The sequence below is a fragment of the Nicotiana tabacum genome, chromosome 24 (assembly GCF_000715075.1).
Source record: "Nicotiana tabacum cultivar K326 chromosome 24, ASM71507v2, whole genome shotgun sequence".
Lineage (NCBI taxonomy): Eukaryota > Viridiplantae > Streptophyta > Magnoliopsida > Solanales > Solanaceae > Nicotiana > Nicotiana tabacum.
In genome coordinates, this window is record NC_134103.1 from 31777036 (window position 1) to 31799217 (window position 22182).

Sequence of the window (22182 nt, forward strand, 5' to 3'; positions counted from 1 at the left end):
CAATATTCGTGAGTCCTTTCTGGGGGGATTGTAGCCGATTTTAAAACTTAGTTGACTAAGAGAGGAATTAGCCGACTAAACATTACAGAGGAATCAATAGCAACAAAATTAAATTGCGCAAACAGAAAAGTAAAAGAGGTACAACAGTTTTTATATTGGTTCAGTACCGGTGTGGTACCTACGTTCAGTTCCTTTGGGTCACAAAGGTTCTCTTAAGTCTTCAGTAAACTTTTATAATTCTGATGATTTTATTATGTTCACCACCAACGATATACAACAATAATATTTCTTTCTAGTGTTGACACAACTCTTATTTTGTTTTCTAGCTCTTCCTATCTTTTGCGACACTTCTAGACTCAAGAATACAGTGTTTGTACTAAGAACTAAAAAGGTGTAGAAACAGATGTGAAGTTGCGTAATCTTCTTTGCCCTTCTACTTCTTCTTTTATATTGCTCGATGAGTCTTCTGAATTTTTTTTTCTGGGATCACACATCAACAATGATTGGAGGTCTTTCCTTGTGAGGCATAGATTTTTAAGAGTGATACCCAAGGGTAGCCTCGTGAATCTAGCTTGAGAAGTGTGGCTAGATTCATTCTTAGTTTGAAGATTTGATTCCTCCAATTATCCTTGATTAGAGCTTCCGCAGATTGCCCTTTGATTTGCTCTCTATCCTTGATTGGCTCTCTTTCCTTTCTTGCACGCTTGAGAATCTTTAGCAAGTCTAATTGATTGACTTTCCTTCCTTGTTCTTTGATTGATTGATTCTCTTTCCGTTTGATGCAGAGTTCGAAGTATATAGCCGTTGGCTTCCTCTGATTTCCTCAGAGTATTTTCTTTCCTTTCATTCATCAACGACGTTGCGAATCTGCACAAAGTGAGATGTCATTAGTCAAGGCTCTTTTGATTATTATTAAAATTCTGAACCTAACAATTTTGAGCTGCGGTAACTTGGATCGGGTCCAGTTTCATAACAAAATCCTCAAATTTAATTACTCCCTCCGGTCCATTTTAGAGGTTTGGTCAAGCTTTTGGGAGGTTAAAAGTATTTATTTTTTACTAAAAGAGTACTTATTCAGAAATATGAAGTATTTGGCCAAAATAAAAAAGTATTTTTGAACAGCAGCGGAAACAATTTTTCTACTTCGGGAAGAAGCTACAAATTCTATTTCTTCCAAGAAACAGAAGAAGAAAATTAATTTTTTCAATACAAAAATATCCTTACCATAAATTTATTTTTTCTAATTTATCTCTCATTAATTTAACCTTTACTTTTTTTTCCCTCTACTATCCCTTCCTTCTCTTTTTTATTTACGTATTTTTATTCTTTTTCTCTTATTCCTCTAAATTATCCTCTAAAGATATACTCTTTTAATTCTATTTTACTTGTCTAATACTAAAAAAAATATCTTTTTCTTTTTTATTTTTAAAAAATCAATAGAGAAATAATTATTTCTCCAATTACCACTAATAAGGATAACTTAATTATTACTTTCTTGCGCAAAATAAAAATTGGATTAAGTAAAGAGCAATGCAGACAGGGACAGTGGGTCTACCTTGTATGGTAGGGGTGCCGCTCGCTTCGGCTAAAATTCTTAGTATGTATATTTATATATGTGATAAGCACCCGAAAGACGTTCACCCGATACGTCTTTCGGGTGCCATGTTCACCGTGTCATGTGAAATCTTGCATTGGCTTTGCATATTCGAGTTCGAATCAGCGCGAGAGTAAGGCTTCTTACCTTAGCGTTGCCTCTTCTTCCTTTTTTACCTCCTATTACCCAGGGCCAGGCCATCACCTCTTCCAGTTCCTTTTATTTGTTAAATCTCTTTTTTTTAATATATATTTTTTAATTTCTTTGCACTAGTTTCTTTGTATTAGTCATTATTTTGCTCCTACTACCTTATTTCATATTTCTTTCCTCCTTTCTCTTCCTTTTATTTGTTAAATATCTCTCGTTTTCTTTTTCTTAAAATTTCTTTACATTAGTCCTCATTTTGCTTTTGCAAATATACCTTATTTCATGAGCAAGTTCTATTGATGAGTAATTTGAATTGATTTAGTTAACCTATAGTTTTTCTCCTTTTAATGACACAATATTAATTTATATATTGGAGTATAATTTAAGTTGTATCTTGTACTAAATTTGAAAAAATAATTAAATGACTTGATTAATAGACACTTTGAGTTGATTGTCATAGCTTGATTGCTTTGGAAATAATTATCATATAATTTGACAATTAAGATGAAAAAATTAAGCTAAGAACAATAAAGGTAAATTAATCTAGTCAAACAAAGAATATGTAGAAATTAAGCTACACTCTAAGCAAAGTTTCTACTTTGAAGTGCTCTTTCATAAAATGCTTTTTTTTTTTTAACAAAAAATTGTTTTAGAATATAATTAAATCTAGCATAAAAAATTGGAAAAAAAACAAACTTATTTGCCTATTTGTGAATAAAAGACCTAATTGAATTACTCAAAAACTAATTGAACCAACTCATTCTTACTATTCGGTCTTTGTAACTAGTGGTAGGCATACTATATGCACAAAGTAGTGACCCCCGCAACCTTCAAATCTTGAATCTGCCTCTGCTCACAAACACATTAATTTTTTCAAGAAAATGATACAGTTGTCGTTTCGAAAAATACAAGCTTTTTCAATCCTATTTTGAGTCGCTACTCCCTCCGGTTCACAATAAGTGACCAATTTGCCTTTTTATTTTAGTCCAAAATAAGTGTCCATTTATATAATCAAGAAAAAATTCAATTATTTTTTCAAAATTACCCTTATGTACGTATCCCTAAAAAGTCTTTTACTCCTCACATTAACTATGGTGCAATATTTAATTAAGGGTAGTTTAGTCACACTAACTATTTTTGTTTAGAATTTTATATTTCCTTAATGGGTGTGCCCAAGACAAATTGATCACTTATTGTGGACCGGATGAAGTAATATTCTAACCTATCACTTCCCTAGAAATTATTAATTCCAATGCGGTATAGAAATTAGTTCTTTTGACAGTGAATAGTTTCTCTAATTATTATTGCCTTCTAGAAAAAGAGACCACTTTTTTATATTTTGTCTTAATTATTGCTGAACTGGAAACTAAAAAATTAAAGAAGCTGAGCTTTCCTTAGATGGGTATTATCCATAGATTGTTACGTCTAATTATTTGACTTCTTAAGTAACAAAGAGCCATTTCATAAAAAGATGAAGTCATAGACTAAAAACTCCAATTATATCACACGAAATAAAGAGTTGAAAAGGAAAGGCTATATTTTCCTATTATTACCATTCAACTCATCTGTCCTACTATGAAATTTTTCTTATCCAAAGTTAGTTCTTTTACATTTTCGATTTGCCATATTCTCTATATCTTTTATGCGCTAGGATAAGGGGACCATACTACTGCTTACCTATATCTGCCCCCTACTTTAATATTTGATCTTTAAATACTTTGTTTAGCTAATTTGAAAATGATTTTTTTCTTAACAAACATAGACGAAGTATGAACAAAATATAATTGGGATGATAAGATGTTTGGACTAGTATAACATGATGTAACTTAACTAATAATCCACTAAGATTCATTTTTAATTGAAAAAGCGTCCAAACTCAAAACTATAGTCCAAAGAGGCTCAATATTTGTCTATATATTGACTGTGTCTAATTATTTTTACACAATCAGATTACGGAAAGATCAATTAGAACTATCTTCACATAGTATCAAGCCTTGTCAGTTAAACAGGTTAAATTACATTAAACGTGTAAACATGCAATGCTTTACGTTGAGAGTAGCTTATAATTAAACTATATTCAACATCACAACTAATTAGCATGATGCATGGATAATTGTACGTATATAAAAACTGGACCCATGTTGAATAGTGTTCATTAGGTGAGACCTTGTATAACAGAAAATTTGAGAAACTTAATCAATAATGTCCAATCATATGATTAACTTGGAGTCACTTTTATTAAGAAGAGTTTATCCCTAATATGAAATTTTTCAGTGCGAATTCAAATTTGATAAATTTTGAACGCGAATATCGAATACCGAATTGGAAGCCAAAGAAAAATCCTACGAATAACCGCCATCTAAATTGTTCAGCGCAATTCTCAGACCATCTGGAAAAGGAAAAAGGTATGCTTTTTAACAAACATGGATTAGTTTTAAAAGTCTAGAAGTTGTTATAGAAAGTAGAAACATCCACATGTCTGAAATGTTATGAACATAGATTTGATAATCATGATTTCCATCCCTTAAGCAATCATTTTACTTGCATTTAGATTTGCGTGTTTATGTTCGAATCATCTAGGTTAATCTTAAGTACAAATTAAGTGATCATCAAGATATTAAGGCAAAAGTTATAATCCTTTCATTAAACACTCACAATATTACACAAGGAAAATGATGTATTTTATCAATAAGGGTTGTGATAGGAATTGCGGCTGAAGCATAAGGCAAGTAATGCAAGGGCTTTGGCCCAAAAATTTTAGGGATCCTATTTCACTAGTAATAGATTTATGAATTAATTTTTTAAAAAAATAATATTTTGAAGTAAAAAAAGTACAGTTATTTTAATAAAACTAAGAAAAAGAAAACTTCAGAATATATTTAAACAATTCAAAATGTATAAAAATATTTTTGGTTTTCTATATAGAAATTAAAAAAATTGATATAACTAGGTGATGAGAATTTGAAAAAGTATTGCTTTAACCGCGAAAGATCCTTAAAGTATGTCACTTTGATATTGATGGTTTAGACTTATTCTTCGAATTAAATGTGTTAAGAAAAATAAAACAAGTAAGATATAATACTCTAGTCGATATACTCAATCAGATAAAAGACTTACTTCCTTTTTTAAAAATTTAAATGGATTGGCTATATATATAGGGTCTTGCTAACACAATAAGTAGAAAAGGAAATAATTAGGCTTTGAACTTACCTTCTCTGGAGGGAAGGGGTGACCGGAATAAGTGATATGCGAAAAGTGATATGCTTTACACGTCCGCTTCACGTCACGCCCATGCGTCTCCTGACTGTAATGGTTGGGCTTGGCTCTGCTCGTCGGTTGTGCTGCGTGAGCCTCCAAATGCCTCCAAGCAGGCGAAGGTTTTCGGGGTAATCGCCGCGCGTCCTTCCCATGCTCCGTGACAACGGCGGTACCCCGAAACAAAGGGGCCAGTCTTCGTCGTGCCGGGGTATCCCGATCCGATTGTACCCGTTTTCTAATTTTCAAATTTGCCCTTTAAGTTACCTTTGTGTTTTTTATTAATTGAAGGTTATAATAATAATTTGAGCCAAATAGTTTTCATTGTCGTTCTCCTCGACGAATCTTTCTCTCTTTCAATGGCAGAACGTTTCGGCACTAACATTCTAATCTGCAATTTGTTTTTCTTTTCAAATAGTTTTAACACTACCTTCACTATTTTCTTCCTATAAGCATTTTTTTTCCTGATCATATCAGATCAGTAAGATTTAAAATTTTGTTTGTCAAAAGAAATTGCATCACACCTCCTTTCTTTGCTGTAATCCTCTTAGATAGTTTGGTTATCGAGTTGAGTAACATCCATTTACGAAATGCATTTTAGATTTGGTATTCCCCATTTTCTTTTCATGGGGTTTTATGAAAGTTTTGGCTTAATCAAGTACTTATTTAAATCCCAACCTCCGGAAATATTCACAATAAACTCAAAGAAGAGTGATAACCCAAAATTATCACAAAAAGAAAACAGAAGCTAGCGACACCTTTGCAACAAAAATAATAAAAATTAAAAAAAAAGGATCGGGGAAGTTAGCAAAAATTTAAAGAGAGAGAGGGAGAATTTAAGAGAAACGGGGAGTACAAATTGTTCTTTTATGTTTTTTTGGTAAAATGCCGAAAATGCCCCCTACTAAATGTGCTATTGAGCCACTGTTAAGGGTATTTAAAAGGAAATAAAGTCGGGGACAATGCTAACATACTACTTTCGTACGGTAAATTTGCAAAAACTCATATATATATATACATATGTAGTGTAAATGGTCATTTTATAAAAAATTATTAATAACTTAACATTTAAAAAAAAATTAAAAAATTATATTTCAAAAAAAATATGCATCTTTTTTGAATTTGTTTTTAAAATATCTTATTACACCTTTATTCGTCACATATTAAGTGATATGTAAAAGGACATACGAAAATCAAAGGATTCATGAACAACTTTGACGCCACGAGTACCTAACAGGTGAGAAAAAAATGAACAACTTTGATTCATGAACAGTCCCTTTGGCCCTACATGTACCCTTTCATCACTGTCCTACTACTTTTTTTTCTTTAAATTTTTATTAGCTAAATAGCACTATTCTGCTAAAATACGCTTTCCCACGATATCTTTGAATTCTTTATAAACTGCAAACAAAACCAAAGTAAGATTCATTCAGCTCTCTACTTAAGTCTTGGAACAGTTTCTAACCTTTTTCCTCTGAACAAAAATGGGAATAATTCCATGTCCTTTGCCCTGCCAATCCAAGAAAAAATCAACAGATTCTGATCAATCTCATCCTACATATCTTCACTCAGATTCTTCTTCTTCATCATCATTAAAATCATCTAATTCTTCCCTTTACTCACAGCCAAGTTTACCATCAGTTCCTTCTTTAACTCCACCTTCCACTCATACAGAACTTTTCTCAAACACCTACTGTGCATCCACTTTTAAAGGTAATTCTTCTTATATCTTCTGCATATCACTCTCCGGAAAACACCTTTACACCGGCAACTCCGACGGCGAAATCCTCTTGTGGAACAGAGACCCTTTAAATCATTCAAAAGAAAACATAGTAGTCGCACAGAGTAGCAGCTCTGTTAAATCCATAGTCATTTTTGGGGATAAACTCTTTAGTGCTCACCAAGATCACAAAATTCGCGTTTGGAAAATTGACAACGACGCACCAAATCAGAATTACAAGTGCATGGCCACTTTACCGACACTTAATGATCGGTGTATGAGATTATTCAGCGCAAAAAACTACGTTGAAGTCCGCAGAAACAAGAAGTGTACGTGGGTACACCATGTTGATACAGTCTCCGCTTTAGCCTTGTCAATAGATAGCTCACTGCTGTACTCTGCATCTTGGGACAGAACTTTCAAAGTTTGGAGAACTTCGGATTTCAAATGCCTTGAATCAGTCTTGAACGCTCACGATGACGCGATAAACGCTATAGCTCTATCAAAGAATGGGTATGTTTAGATATTATAAATGAACGTCTTTTTTGGTAGGACCCCTACTAATTAAAGGGGAAACGCTCTCTAAAAAAAATCATTTGTAGGAGTAGAGGGATTCTTTCCAAAAATCATTTGGCGGAGTAAAAATGGGTCTAATTAAGTAAAGAATGAATGATCAAAATCATCCTTAGGGTCAAAATGGATCAAATAACCGAGTCATAAATCATTCTGTCCAAGACGACGCAAACTCTCATCTCTTTCATTTTGACTAATGATTACACTATTTTGACATGTTTTGGTCCAGAAGTTTGACAGGGTCATTTCGAGTTCAACCAGTTTAGTTAAGTCAACAAACGGATCATAACGCAATCAATTTATGCTTGATTAGTGTTAGACATGTTACTAAAAAATTGGTTGATTTTGTCCTTCAGGTATGCATATACTGGTTCAGCAGACAAGAAGATCAAAATATGGAAGAAAGAGGAAGGGGAAAAGAAATTACACAGCCTTGTGGCAACACTAGAGAAGCACAAATCAGCAGTGAATGCTTTAGCTCTTAGTTCAGAGGGGTCAGTTTTATACTCAGGTGCTTGTGACAGATCCATAATTGTATGGGAAAAAGATAGTGGTGGTAGTGGAAAAATGGTAGTGGCTGGAGCTTTAAGAGGACATACTAAGGCAATTTTGTGTTTGGCTGTGGTGTCAAATTTGGTATGCAGTGGATCAGCAGATAAAACAGTGAGGATATGGAAGAGAGGAATTGGAAAAAGTTATTCATGTTTGTCAGTTTTTGAAGGACACACAGGTCCAGTCAAATGTTTGGCTGCAGCTTTAGATAGTAGTAATAATAGTAGTAGTAGGAATAAAGATGATTTTGGTTCTGGAAATTCTTATGTTGTTTATAGTGGTAGCTTGGATTGTGATATTAAGGTTTGGAAATTTTGGGTTCCATCCTCATAGAATTTCTCTGTGATATCTTTGTCCCTTGTTCAGAGCCTCACTCACACTGTTACACACTTTTCACTACAATATTTTTTGTACACAGAGAAATGAGAAATCTTCATATTAATTACCTTCTTTTTTCTTTTCTTTGTTTAATGGTGACTGAATCAATCAAATGGGGTATCATGAGCCTTTAGCCTCACATATCTTATTGACCAGTTTGCTTCTTAACCTATAGCTCAAACTTGTATTCATAACTCTCAGTACTTCTGCAAAACATATTCAGCTTCACAGTATTTAGTTAAACTTCAAGTTATCTGTTATGAAGTTGGTGAGTTGATGGTAATTACCAATTATGTGTGTATCTTTGAGGTCTGTGAACTTTGCTCTAGCCTATTATAGGTAAAAATTTATTCTCACTTAGTATTTGCAGCAAACTAATAAAATACATATACTTATCACTTAATCATACAAAATACTTCAAAACACAGAGTGTGAGTAAATTTTACTCATTTTATGCAGGGAAGCTGGAACGATATCCTTTAAAAGAAAGGGGAACGAACTTCTTTTATGGTAAGCGCTACTAGGGAAATTAACTTAAAAGCTCACCGAAAACTTGGATACGATTTAGTGCAAATCTACTATGTTCTATATAAATAAATAAAATAATCAATAAATACAAATATATACGTATACACATGTGTTTGAGTGCACGCATATCCTGTATATGTATGAATATATGTAAATTTATTAAGCTACAAAAATAGAGATTTAAGTTATATAAACTGATAGTGTAATTATTTTTTTACACATTCATTACTGTAATTTAATATGTTAACAATTAATTACTTATTTATTATGGTAAATCACTAACCAATGTTATTTAATAGAGTTACATACAATTATGTTTTTCAATGGTCTTAACAATTCAAAGTTCTATAACCTTTTACCTGTTGTCAAAAGAAAAAGAAAAAAGAATAACATTTTACCGGGACCAATCACAAATAAAAGAAAGAAGATTTATATTTGTTACTTGGACCATAGCGACCGGAAGTCTTGACATGCATTTTAAGCATTTAAATTTGACAATTGGTAGAAAGAGGAGATTATGAAAATTACACCTCACCAAAAGAAGTGATTTTTTAATATCATTTCCTTCTCAGGTGATTCAAACACAAAATTGTTTATACCACTTGCCTCCTTCAGATTAAAATATTGAGTCATGATTAAATATCCCCGTAAGTTTAATGCGTTTATTACAGGCTAAAGAGATCAGATCTCCTTAATTAATTAATCTCTATAATAGATTCGAAGTTAGGCTAAAAACAATTTCTCCGTACAATTTTACCTAGTAGCCCTTGCCCCTTGCTGTAGCATAAATATGAATAGTTAAAAAGAAGTCTTCATGCTTAATTAAAACTGTTTAGTAGATAAAGAATGAGTTGATGAATGATCTCTATTGTTGCGGATACACTTTTCGTCAATTTTTTTATTATATATATATATATATATATATATATATATATATATATATATATATATATATATATATATTGTGTATAAATATAAAAAATCATTTCCTTTATTATTATATTAATTTATTCATTCGCTTATTTTTTTGGATATTGACACTGCTTATCCAAAATTATGCGTACGCTACTGACTTTGAGAGACAGAACAAAACCCATGATATATACTCAAGAAGAAATAAAATAAAAGCTTAATAAAAACATTTAGAAGAAATAAAAGCTTAATAAAAAAAATCTTCTAATTTTTATTTTTTTTTACTTTATCTACAATTTACCAACCTTATATTTCGTGTGCACATATTAACCAGCATTGTAAGTTAGATAAAAAGTGCTCAACCAATCTAATTGTGCCGCCATTCAGATCAATATTTTAGTTTATATCTAGTGGAAAAAGAAGTTATCACCAAGATCTAAAAGCAACCATCATTGCATAAAGAATCTGCTATTAGTCATATTATTAAATATTACAAAATATTTAATAATAATAGGAAAAAACCAAAAAAGAAACGCATTGACTTACAAGAAATTTTAAAAAAGAAAAGGATTTTAAAAAAAAATGTGTTTGACCGTGAAATTTTGTAAATTTTTCAAAAAGATCTCTTTTTCAAAATTTTTAGAAAACTTTTTTCCCCACTCACAAGACTGCAACATTTTTTTCAAGTAAAATGCATGTCCAAACATAATTTCGAATTTCAAATATCATTTTTTAATTTAACTCCAAATACTATTTTTTAAAAAAAATTATAATTTTTCAAACGCCTACTAAGTTTTCCTATTTACGTAGCCATATTACTAAGATATTGACGAGAAGCTACATTGCTCAGTTTAGATATAATTAGTTTTATCTAATTATACTGGATTTGAATATGAGATCTTGTGGTTGTCCTCCAACTTTATTGACCAATAGCCACATCTTGATTATGTGCAATGACGGATGAAGTAAACATGCAAAGGGTTCAAGTGAACCTAGAATTTTAATAAATTCTTTTAAATGCAGTGACTATGGTGATAAAAAAATAAAAATTAAACCCATCAAATTTAAACTTCAATCCGCCTTTAATTGTGTACCTGTTATTGCGCATTTCGAAACAGTAAGATATGAATAATCTAGGAAAATATATTTATTTATTTCTTAGTATTACATCATGAAACTTTGACACAATGTTTTACATCATGAAACGTCAATTAAAAACTCGAGAAAGATTGTCAGTGGAGCACCTGCATGTTTCGCGTATAGGAAGAAATAAAAATTGAAAAGAAAAAACTTTGCTAGACTTGGTAAAAGATTTCTGGACTGCCAAAAGGCACTAAGATTGGTTGTTTCATCAGCTATTTAAATTCATTAAAATTTGTCCAAATTGGTCAATAATGCTTCCTTTTTTTAAATTAAAAAGTATTAGATTCATAGCTCAATAATTGAGATAATGCGTCTGCAGAACTATTTATGGACGTACTCAGAGGAAATACTTTCCTATTTCGCTCTCCACGAAAAAAAAAGATTATCTCATATACTAATTGGAAAGGTCAATGATTAAGTGAATTATTCTATATCATGGATCAGTAGATATATTAGATTCCACTTTTAATATGAGTTGCCCAAAGCCTTTCTTGTATATGAATTCTTAAAAATAATTATATTTTTCAGTGATTAGCATCTCGAAATCCTTTTACAGTTATAAAGATAGCGCTCATTGTAACAACTATCAAACCTATAGAACAATCAGCTTGTAATATTGGCTATCTTACACATAGGCGGAACCAGGATATTTATACATATTTAATAAATTTGTTAACATAAATATTATTGTTTGAACAAAAGTTACTGAGTTTGGCCGAACCCGCATTCAAGCATCTAGAGATCTTCTATTCCTAACTCTTTGATGATCGAGCCGGTATGCGTAATATGATAGAGAAAGTTTTGGGCTTCGATTCTGGGCTGTAGTACGTTTTCTGGTTATGAACTGTATCCTCCAACGTATTGGCATAGAAGTGTGTCGGCCCATTTTCACTTGGGAAAGCAGTTGTTGGTCTCAGATTGTATCGTTCTATTTTTGCTTCACGGTAATGGCCTTTGCAGTGTTATTTTCGCCGGTCGTCTCTTTTTGGATAGTTGTTTAGTAAATAATACTGTGCTGAACCTTTACCAAGTCCGAACGATTGTCGACCACCAGATCCGCTGGTCTGCAATATTTTTATGGATCTTTTAGATCACGATCTAAAGATCTCTTTTGATCGAACTGAAAATCCAATGAAAAAGTTGGAGCACGGTCTTGCAAACATTAGACGATAGTCTAATATTTTATCTGTAAAGTTATAAGAACAAACATTTGATCCGAATCTAACGTTATCTGGAAGGATAAATTCCCAAGAGCTATATTTGCATATTTTGAATAATTCAGACATTTGCGTAAACCAGCCGTTATTGTTGAATAGATAATAGGAAAATAAAGAATGTTTATGTTCAACGTGACAACAGAATGTACCGCGAAATTATGTAATCTAAACTTGTGACGTTATGGTTCTTAAGAATGATTCGAGCATATTTTTCATCTTTTCTCGTCCAAATCACCTTCAATATTTTCCCCTAAATTTTGTATATTGACTCATCTATATGGTTTTAATGAATTTCAACTATGCCCATTAAAAAATCATATTTTGCTTAGATTTTGAGAATCTTATATAATTTTTTTAATATTTCATTTCCTCGTTTGCTACCTCATCCATAAATTTCCTTTCCGTCTTGCATCTAATATTGCTGATCACGCTTAAAATTATGGAAGGAGATCTTAGCGTGTGGTTCTTGAAGAGAAAGAACCGTATTTGTTTGGGTTTTAATATTTATATGTGCTTGGCTAATTTTGATAAGTTTATGATTAGTGACTAGAGGTTGGTAAGTTAGGATTTATTTGGGACATTTACGTAAGATTTTTTATTTTTTTTTATTTTATATATTTTGCATTCTATATCGTATAAACTAAAATATACATTCCTACTTAACTTATTTCTTATTTTTGAGGAAGACAAAAGCAGAAACCAAATATTATACCAGTAATGCTACATTTGATTTGGATTAGATCTCCTTAATTAATTACTGCACCAATCAAACAAGCCCTAATATCTTTTGTTCAAGGCATATAATATAAATTTAGAGCCTCTTTGGCCAAGCTTCTAAGTAACCAAAAGTACTTTTTTGCTCAAAAAAGTACTTATTTAAAAATCTACGTTGTTTGGCCAAAACAAAAAAGTGCTTTTAAGCACCATGAGAAGCAGTTTTTCTATTTTTGGGAAGAAACTACAAATTCTAGCTTCTTCCAAAAAACAGATGCAGAAGCAGAAAATTAATTTTTTGAAGACAAAAATATCCTTACTATAAAACTTCAATTATTCCTTAATAATTTAACCTTTACTTTTTTTCTCTTTCTACCATCTGTTTCTTTTTTTTTTTTTAATTTTATTTTTATATTTACCGTATTTTTATTCTTCTCTTATTCCTATTTGGAATAATCTCTCCACTAAAAATAGATATCTTCTTTTCTCATCAGCCGTTTCTTCTTTTTTTCGTCTCTTAATACTCTTTAAAATAACAAGGTTAATCACCAGATCCAAGCACTTTCTTCGTAAGGTATGATATATTTCCTCTTATAGTATACCGATATTACATGATCTACGCTTTGTAGTTTTATTTATATTTCTTAACGTGTATGCATATAATATAGTTGACATAATGCGATATTACCTAGTTTGTTTTTCTCAAGAATTGATAGTGTCTTTTATACAATGTAACTTGTAAGAACATATGTTCCTACTAATATTATTGCTTTTATATACTTATATTTTATATTGATTAAAATCTTAATATATCTTACTTTATGTTTTATACTTTAATATAATTACATAAAAATAAAGAATTAATTAAATTCTTTCATAATCAATATTTAAGATTTCTCTTTTTTAAATAATGCTAATGTGAACTAATCTTTATTGTCTTTTATCGTAATTTAAAGATTGGCCCAATATAATTCTCTTATAAAATATCGCAAAAAGTATTTCTCAAACGAATTGTCCAAACACAAACTGCTAATATCTAAAAAATACTTTTTTAAAAAAATACTTTTAAACAAAAATACTTTTCAAAATAAGTAATTTTTGGCAGCTTGGCCAAACGGAGTCTTATATACTGATTAGATGGTGGTTCATTAATCATTGAATTTCTAACATTAATCCAAACCCATTTTCACAAAATTCAAATAGTTAATTAGCATCGCACATTAATAACATTGTGAAGTCCACCAAATCTACTCATACGTCATAGTTAGACTATGCATTTTATATGTGAACAACTGTATACATACATAACTACAAATTCAAAGAATTTTCTTTTTTCACGTATAGCAATCAATGCTGGGGAACTGAATTGATGATGCTGCCCTCCTCATTCCTGTTGCATAGTCACCACTAGAAAAGACGACATAGCCAACAACTTGAAGAATTGAAGCATTGAATTGAAGATTAGAATGAAAGAATTAAAGTGGGGGCATGCACAAAAACAAATTAAAGCACAAGAATGGTGGCAGGTGGCCCTTCTGCTTCCCTAATTTGCTAAAGGAGACTTTATTCACTCCTAAATTATGACTTTTCTTTGTCCCTTTGTATGCAACAAGTAATCATTACAAAGCTGAACGCCCAAAAACTTAAATTCGACTTAACTTTTCCCTCACGTTTTTATGGTACCGTAATACTTCCTCTGGTATTAAGGAAATACAAATTCCTAGAAAAAAATGTATTTATTAAATTAATCTTAATTAATTGTTATCTTGACACATTGGAATATGTAAATAAGAGCAAATTTTAAAAAAATAAAATTAATTTCTTCTTGATTATGTAAATGGACATTTATTTTAAATTAAAATAAAAAGGTAAAATGATCACTTATTGTAGACCGGTGGGAGTAACACAATATGAAAAATTCCAAGTCGTGGAAATAGCCTCTTGCAGAAATGCAGAGTAAGGTTGCGCGTACAATAGACCCAGCTTGTGGTTCGACCCTTTCTCAAAACCCGCTCATATCGGGAGCTTAGTGCACCGAACTGCCCTTTTTTATGCTCAAAAACCATGCATGTAAAATACTTAGAGTGAGTGCATTGCCGGCGTATTTTCTTTGTTACATTATTAAGTTAAGTTAATATACAATGTAACAACATATAATTATTCATATCAATTAGCTTGATATGATAATGTAAATGACTGATAATGTCACACCCCAAACCTAGGGAGGCGTGGCTGGCACCCGGTGCCACACTGGCCCGAGCAAACCACTCTATAATTCATGATCATTCGACCAAACCTAGAGCATACATAGGTCAAGTTGGGTGAACTCATTCCTTTTGTAACTCTCACGGGCCAACATGGCCACAACTCATAATGTATATCTATAAGTGGGCAACAATATACCACTCAACCATTTTTCTTAAAACATGAATACATATGGGCCGTCAAGGCCTCTGACATATTGTATAAACTGAACCTCTGTCTACAAAGCCTCTACAAGTATTAGACATCAAACAGGACAGGGTACTGGCCTACCCATAAGTCTTTAGCAAAACTGTGACATAATGACTCATAAACTCGAATACACTCCGAATGAGGTGGAGTCTTACCGATCCTTCGCTGAATGCCAATCTCGTCTACTATGAGGGCTCGTCAAACTGATTATCTATACCTGTAGGTGTGAATGCAGCGTCCCCAACAAAAAGACGTCAATATGAATAATGTACTGAGTATGTAAGGCAAAACTGAAACATAACAATAAGTCAACATTAATTAAAGACATATAAGAATCAACCTGAATCTCTGAAGTGCCGCCGTATATGCATACTTATTATACTTACATATATAATGCTTCTCTTTGAGACTATTTCTATTATCCATATCGTATGATGCATGACTGCATAACTGATAAGTGATAACTGCCCGACTGGCCGTAACTCGGTGATAAATGCATAACTGCCCAACCGGTGATAACTGCCCGACCGGCCGTAGGTCTGTGGTAGATGTATAACTGCCCATCCAGTCGTAACTCGGTAGTAAATGAATATACATGTCTGCCCAACCGGTGGTAAATAATGATACATAACCGCCTAACCGGTGGTAACTGCTCTACCGTTCGTAGCACAGTGGTAAATGAATATGCATGAAGATGCATGTATTACCATATTATAAACATTAACATCTCTATCATATGCCTCAATAGGGACTAGATACATACTTATACATGCTTGAATATCACTTTACCGGAATGAATAACATAGACATCCTTAACTGCTAAGCGTAGAACCACTTATGGAATAGCATTACGTTTACGTATCGTTACTTGGATCATGCCAAAAGAAAAGAAGGAATAGCCTTAACATACCTCAATTCACTCTTTTGATGACTACGATTAGTAAATCCTTTTCATAAACATCTAACCCCGAATGCTTGGGATTAGGCTCGATTGATTGAATTACTGATAGCTGTATCCTCAAAGTAATGCCTAAATATTTCGTCCACCCGATATTCTAAACAAAAACTGTTTGGAAAATGCAAATCTTACACGCATATCTGCCACCCATACCCTGGTCCACGTAACATACTTCTGAATGGATTACAAGAGATTTATTTCACCAGGCTGTGCACAAATGTATACGGTGCCTTCTAGGCTACTAAACTTTTAGACTCTGAAAGATAGACTAGTTAAGATCTTAAAACAGTGATGTAGCCAGATTTGAATTTATCCAATTTCTTAGAAATATTTTGAATGGTGAGGATGCAAAAGCTAAAGTTGGAGATGGTAACTTAAGTCGGCACAATTATAAGTTCATAACTAAAGTGATTTTTACATCTAACTTCTCCCAGACATCAAAGTTCCTTTTTGATCATGCCACCTATTTAATAAATGCACGAGTCACAAATTTTGCTAAGGAAAAATCTGCCACGTGATGTTCTTATCCAAAATATTTTAGATAATTACTAATTACCCGTATAATTAAGAATTATCTCAAATTACTTAAAATAGTACTCATTTTTAACACACTTTATATATCTTACTATAAGATACTTTACTATCGTGGTCATGTGGTACCATATAAAATTAATACATACACTATTATTTCATTAAAACATCTTCGTAAAATTACATATATTTTCTGAGAGTTCTAATTTTCCTAATCTCATATAAAGAGTATAAATTTTCGTCGCTTAAATTCTTAAAATGGTAAAAAGATAACCTTCTTTTCTAGTGAGAAAATAATTTATATATTTACAATAAAGAAAATCTCATAAAACTTTCTAATATTATGTGTATAGTTTAAAGCATATTCAGAAATAATAATATTAATACCTATATATAAAATCATATTTTTCAAACTTTATACAAAAATATTTTACTCAAAATACCACATCAAATGTATATAACGGTATCAATGTTATTAAAATTACGGGGTCTTATAATAATATAGTCACAACTCCTTTATAATCTCATGAATGGTCTTAATCCCTTCAAGCTCATATGGATTACTACGACTTATCCTAATATTAAAGTACGGGATGTATTATCCTCCCCCCTTTAGAACATTCGTCCTCGAATGTTAACTCTTAGAGATTTACAAAATTTTCACTAGGGTCTCCTCTGTAAACTAAACTAAACCCCAAACTATATTTGAAGTCTCGACTATTCACAACCTTTTGTAGTTGAGTATCTCGTACCTTCTTTACCTTTACTTTACCTTACTTACTTTTCAATCTCGTATCGTATCTTCTGTTTCTTTCATAACCTCCCTTCCACATATGTGAAAATTACGCCTTAAAGATCTATTGTGATACCTGCACCTCTGGTGCATACAAAATCTGGTAAAAGCTTTATACTGACTTCTTACGACTCAGCTCTATGGCACGATTTGGAAATAAAAGAAGGGTAGCATTTTCTAAATGCCATATAGCCTCTCAATTATAAATGTGGTGCGCAACACATCCATAAGTGAGACTCTACTAGGCACGTCTTTGTAGACTACCTAGGACACGATTTGCTCTAATACCACTTTGTCACACCTCAAACCTAGGGAGGCGTGGCTGGCACCCGGTGCCACACTGGCCCGAGCGAACCACTCTGTAACTCATGATCATTCAACCAAAACTAGAGCATACATAGGTCGAGTTGGCTGAACTCATTCCTTTTGTAACTATTACAGTCCAACATGGCCATAACTCATAATGTATATCTATAAGTGGGCAACACTGTATCACTGAACCATTTTTCTTAAAACATGACTACATATGGGCCGTCAAGGCCTCTGACATATTGTACAAAATGAACCTCTGTCTACAAAGCCTCTAAAAGTATTAGACATCAAACAGGAAAGGGTACCGGCCTACCTATAAGTCTTTAGTAAAATTCTGACACGATGACTCATAAACTCGGATGCACTAAGAATGAGGTGGAGTCTTACTGATCCTTCGCTGAATGCCAATCTCGTCTACTATGAGGACTCGTCAAACTGATTATCTATACCTGCAAGAATGAATGCAACGTCCCCAACAAAAAGATGTCAGTACGAATAATGTACTGAGTATGTAAGGCAAAACTGAAACATAACAATAAGTCATCATTAATTAAAGACATATAAGAATCAACCTGAATCTCTGAAGTGTCGCCGTATATGCATACTTATTATACTTACATATATAATGCTTCTCTTTGAGACTATTTCTATTATCCATATCGTATGATGCATGACTATCCAATTGATCAGTGGTAACTGCCCGACTGGACGTAGCTTGGTGGTAAATGCATAACTGCCCAACCGATAGTAAATAATAATACATAACTGCCCAACCGGTGGTAACTGTTCGACCGACCGTAGCTCGGGGGTAGATGTATAACTACCCAACCAGACATAGCTCGGTGGTAAATGAATATACATATCTGCCCAACCGGTGGTAAATTATGATACATGACTTCCCAACCGGTGGTAACTGCCCGACCGTCCGTGGCACGGTGGTAAATGAATATGCATGAATATGCATGTATTACCATATTATAAACATTAACATCTCTATCATATGCCTCAATAGGGACTAGATACATACTTAGACATGCTTGAATATCACTTTACCAGAATAAATAACATAGACATCCTTAACTGCTAAGAGTAGAACCACTTATGGAATAGCATTACATTTACATATCGTTACTTTGATCATGCCAAAAGAAAAGAAGGGATAGCCTTAACATATCTCAATTCACTCTTTTTATGACTACCACTAGTAAATCCTTTTCATAAACATCTAACCTCGAATGCTTGGGATTAGGCTCGATTGATTGAATTACTGAGAGTTAGTATCCTCAAAGTAATGCCTAAATATTTCGTCCACCCCATATTTTAAACAAAAACTGTTTGGAAAATGCAAATCTTACACGCACACCTACCACCCATACCCTGGTCCACATAACATACTTCTGAATGGATTACGAGAGATTTATTTCACCAGGCTGTGCATAAATGTATACGGTGCCTTCTAGGCTACTAAACTTTTAGACTCTGAAAGATAGAGTAGTTAAGATCTTAAAACAGTGATGTAGCCAAATTTGAATTTATCCAATTTCTTAGAAATATTTTGAATGGTGAGGATGCAAAAGCTAAAGTTGGAGATGGTAACTTAAGTCGGCACAATTATAAGTTCATAACTAAATTGATTTTTACATCTAACTTCTCCCATACATCAAAGTTCCTTTTTGATCATGCCACCTATTTAATAAATGCACGAGTCACAAATTTTGCTAAGGAAAAATCTGCCACGTGATGTTCTTATCCAAAATATTTTAGATAATTATCAATTACCCGCATAATTAAGAATTATCTCAAATTACTTAAAATACTACTCTTTTTTAATACATTTTATATATCTTACTATAAGATACTTTACTATCATGGTCATGGGGTACTATATAAAATTAATACATACACTATTATTTCATTAAAACATCTATGTAAAATTACATATATTTTCTCAACTTCTAATTTTCCTAATTTCATATAAAGAGTACAAATTCTTGTACGCTTAAATTCTTAAAATAGTAAAAAGATAACCTTCTTTTCTAGTGAGAAAATAATTTATATATTTACAATAAAGACAATATCATAAACTTTCTAATATTATGTGTATAGTTTAAAGCATATTCGGAATTAATAATATTAATAACTATATATAAAATCATATTTTTCAAACTTAATACAAAAATATTTCACTCAAAATACCATATCAAATGTATGTAACGGTATCAATGTTGTTAAACTTACGGGGTCTTATAATAATATAGTCACAACTCCTTTATAATCTCATGAATGGTCTTAATCCTTTCAAGCTTATATGGATTACTACGACTTATCCTAATATTAAAGTACGGGATGTAACATCCTTCCCCCCCTTTAGAATATTCGTCCTCGAATGTTAACTCTTAGAGATTTACAAAATTTTTATTAGGGTCTCCTCTGTAAACTAATCTAAACCCTAAACTATATTTGAAGTCTTGACTATTCACAACCTTTTGTAATTGAGTATCTCGTACCTTCTTCACCTTTACTTTACCTTACTTATTTTTCAATCTCGCATCGTATCTTCTGTTTCTTTAATAACCTCCCTTCTACATAGGTGAAAATTACGCCTTAAAGCTCTATTGTGATACCTGCACCTCTGGTGCATACAAAATCTGGTGAAAGCTTTATACTGACTTCTTACGACTCAGCTCTATGGCACGATTTGGAAACAAAAGAAGGGTAACATTTCCTAAATGCCCTATAGCCTCTCAATTATAAATGTGGTGCGCAACACATCCATAAGTGAGACTCTACTAGGCATGGCTTTATAGACTACCTAGGACACGATCTGCTCTGATACCACTTTGTCACGCCTCAAACCTAGGGAGGCGTGGCTGGCACCCGGTGCCGCACTGGCCCGAGCGAACCACTCTGTAACTCATAATCATTCGACCAAAATTAGAGCATACATAGGTCGAGTTGGATGAACTCATTCCTGTAGTAACTATCATGGGCCAACATGGCCACAACTCATAATGTATATCTATAAGTGGGCAACACGGTATCACTGAATCATTTTTCTATAAACATGACTACGTATGGGCCGTCAAGGCCCCTAATATACTATACAATCTGAACCTCTGTCTACAAAGCCACTAAGATTATCTGACATCAAATAGGATAGGGTACCAGCCTACCCATAAGTATGTAGTAAAACTCTGACACGATGACTCACAGACCCTGCTGCACTCTGAATGAGGTGGAGTCTTACCGATCCTTCGCTGAATGCCAATCTCGTCTACTATGAGGGATCGTCAACTGATTGTCTACACCTGCAGGCATGAATGCAATGTCCCCAATAAAAGGACGTTAGTACGAATAATATATTGAGTATGTAAGGCGAAATTGAAGCATAATAATAAGCCATCATTAATTAAAGACATATAAGAATCAACCTGAATCTCTGAAGTGCCACCGTATATGCATACTTATTATACTTACATTTATAATGCTTCTCTTTGAGACTATTTCTATTATCCATATCGTATGATGCATGACTGTCCAACTGATCAGTGGTAACTGCCCGACTGGCCATATCTCGATGGTAAATACATAACTGCCCAACCGGTGGTAAATAATAATACATAACTGCCCAACCGGTGGTAACTGGATGACCTGCCGTAGCTCGGTGGTAGATGTATAACTGCCCAACCGGCCGTAACTCGATGGTAAATGAATTTATATGTCTGCCCAACCGGTGGTAAATAATGATACATAACTGTCCAACCGATGGTAACTGCCCGACAGTCCGTAGCACAGTGGTAAATAAATATGCATGAAGATGCATGTATTACCATATTATAAACATTAACATCTCTATCATATGCCTCAATAGGGACTAGATACATACTTAGACATGCTTGAATATCACTTTACCGGAATGAATAACATAGACATCCTTAACTGCTAAGAGTAGAACCACTTATGGAATAGCATTACGTTTACGTATCGTTACTTGGATCATGCCAAAAGAAAAGAAGGGATGACCTTAACATACCTCAATTTCACTCTTTTGATGACTACGACTAGTAAATCCTTTTCATAAACATCTAACCTCGAATGCTTGGGATTAGGCTCGATTGATTGAATTACTGATAGCTGTATCCTCAAAGTAATGCCTAAATATTTCGTCCACCCCATATTCTAAACAAAAACTGTTTGGAAAATACAAACCTTACACGCACACCTACTACCCATACCTTGGTCCACATAACATACTTCTGAATGGATTACGAGAGATTTATTTCACTAGGCTGTGCACAAATGTATATGGTGCCTTCTAGGCTACTAAACTTTTAGAGGCTGAAAGATAGACTAGTTAAGCTCTTAAAACAGTGATGTAGCCAGATTTGAATTTATACAATT

The 22182-nt window shown here is 32.9% G+C and overlaps 1 protein-coding gene across 1 annotated transcript; it reads left to right on the top strand.

Annotated features, from left to right (window-relative positions):
• The first annotated feature begins 6405 nt into the window (after positions 1 to 6405).
• On the top strand, positions 6406 to 8264 carry LOC107775679 (protein JINGUBANG-like). Its single transcript, XM_016595432.2, has 2 exons — positions 6406 to 7229; positions 7646 to 8264. Exons 1-2 carry the CDS (start codon positions 6481 to 6483, stop codon positions 8172 to 8174), a joined length of 1278 nt encoding a protein of 425 aa, XP_016450918.1. The 5' UTR covers positions 6406 to 6480; the 3' UTR covers positions 8175 to 8264.
• The last annotated feature ends 13918 nt before the right edge of the window (positions 8265 to 22182 follow it).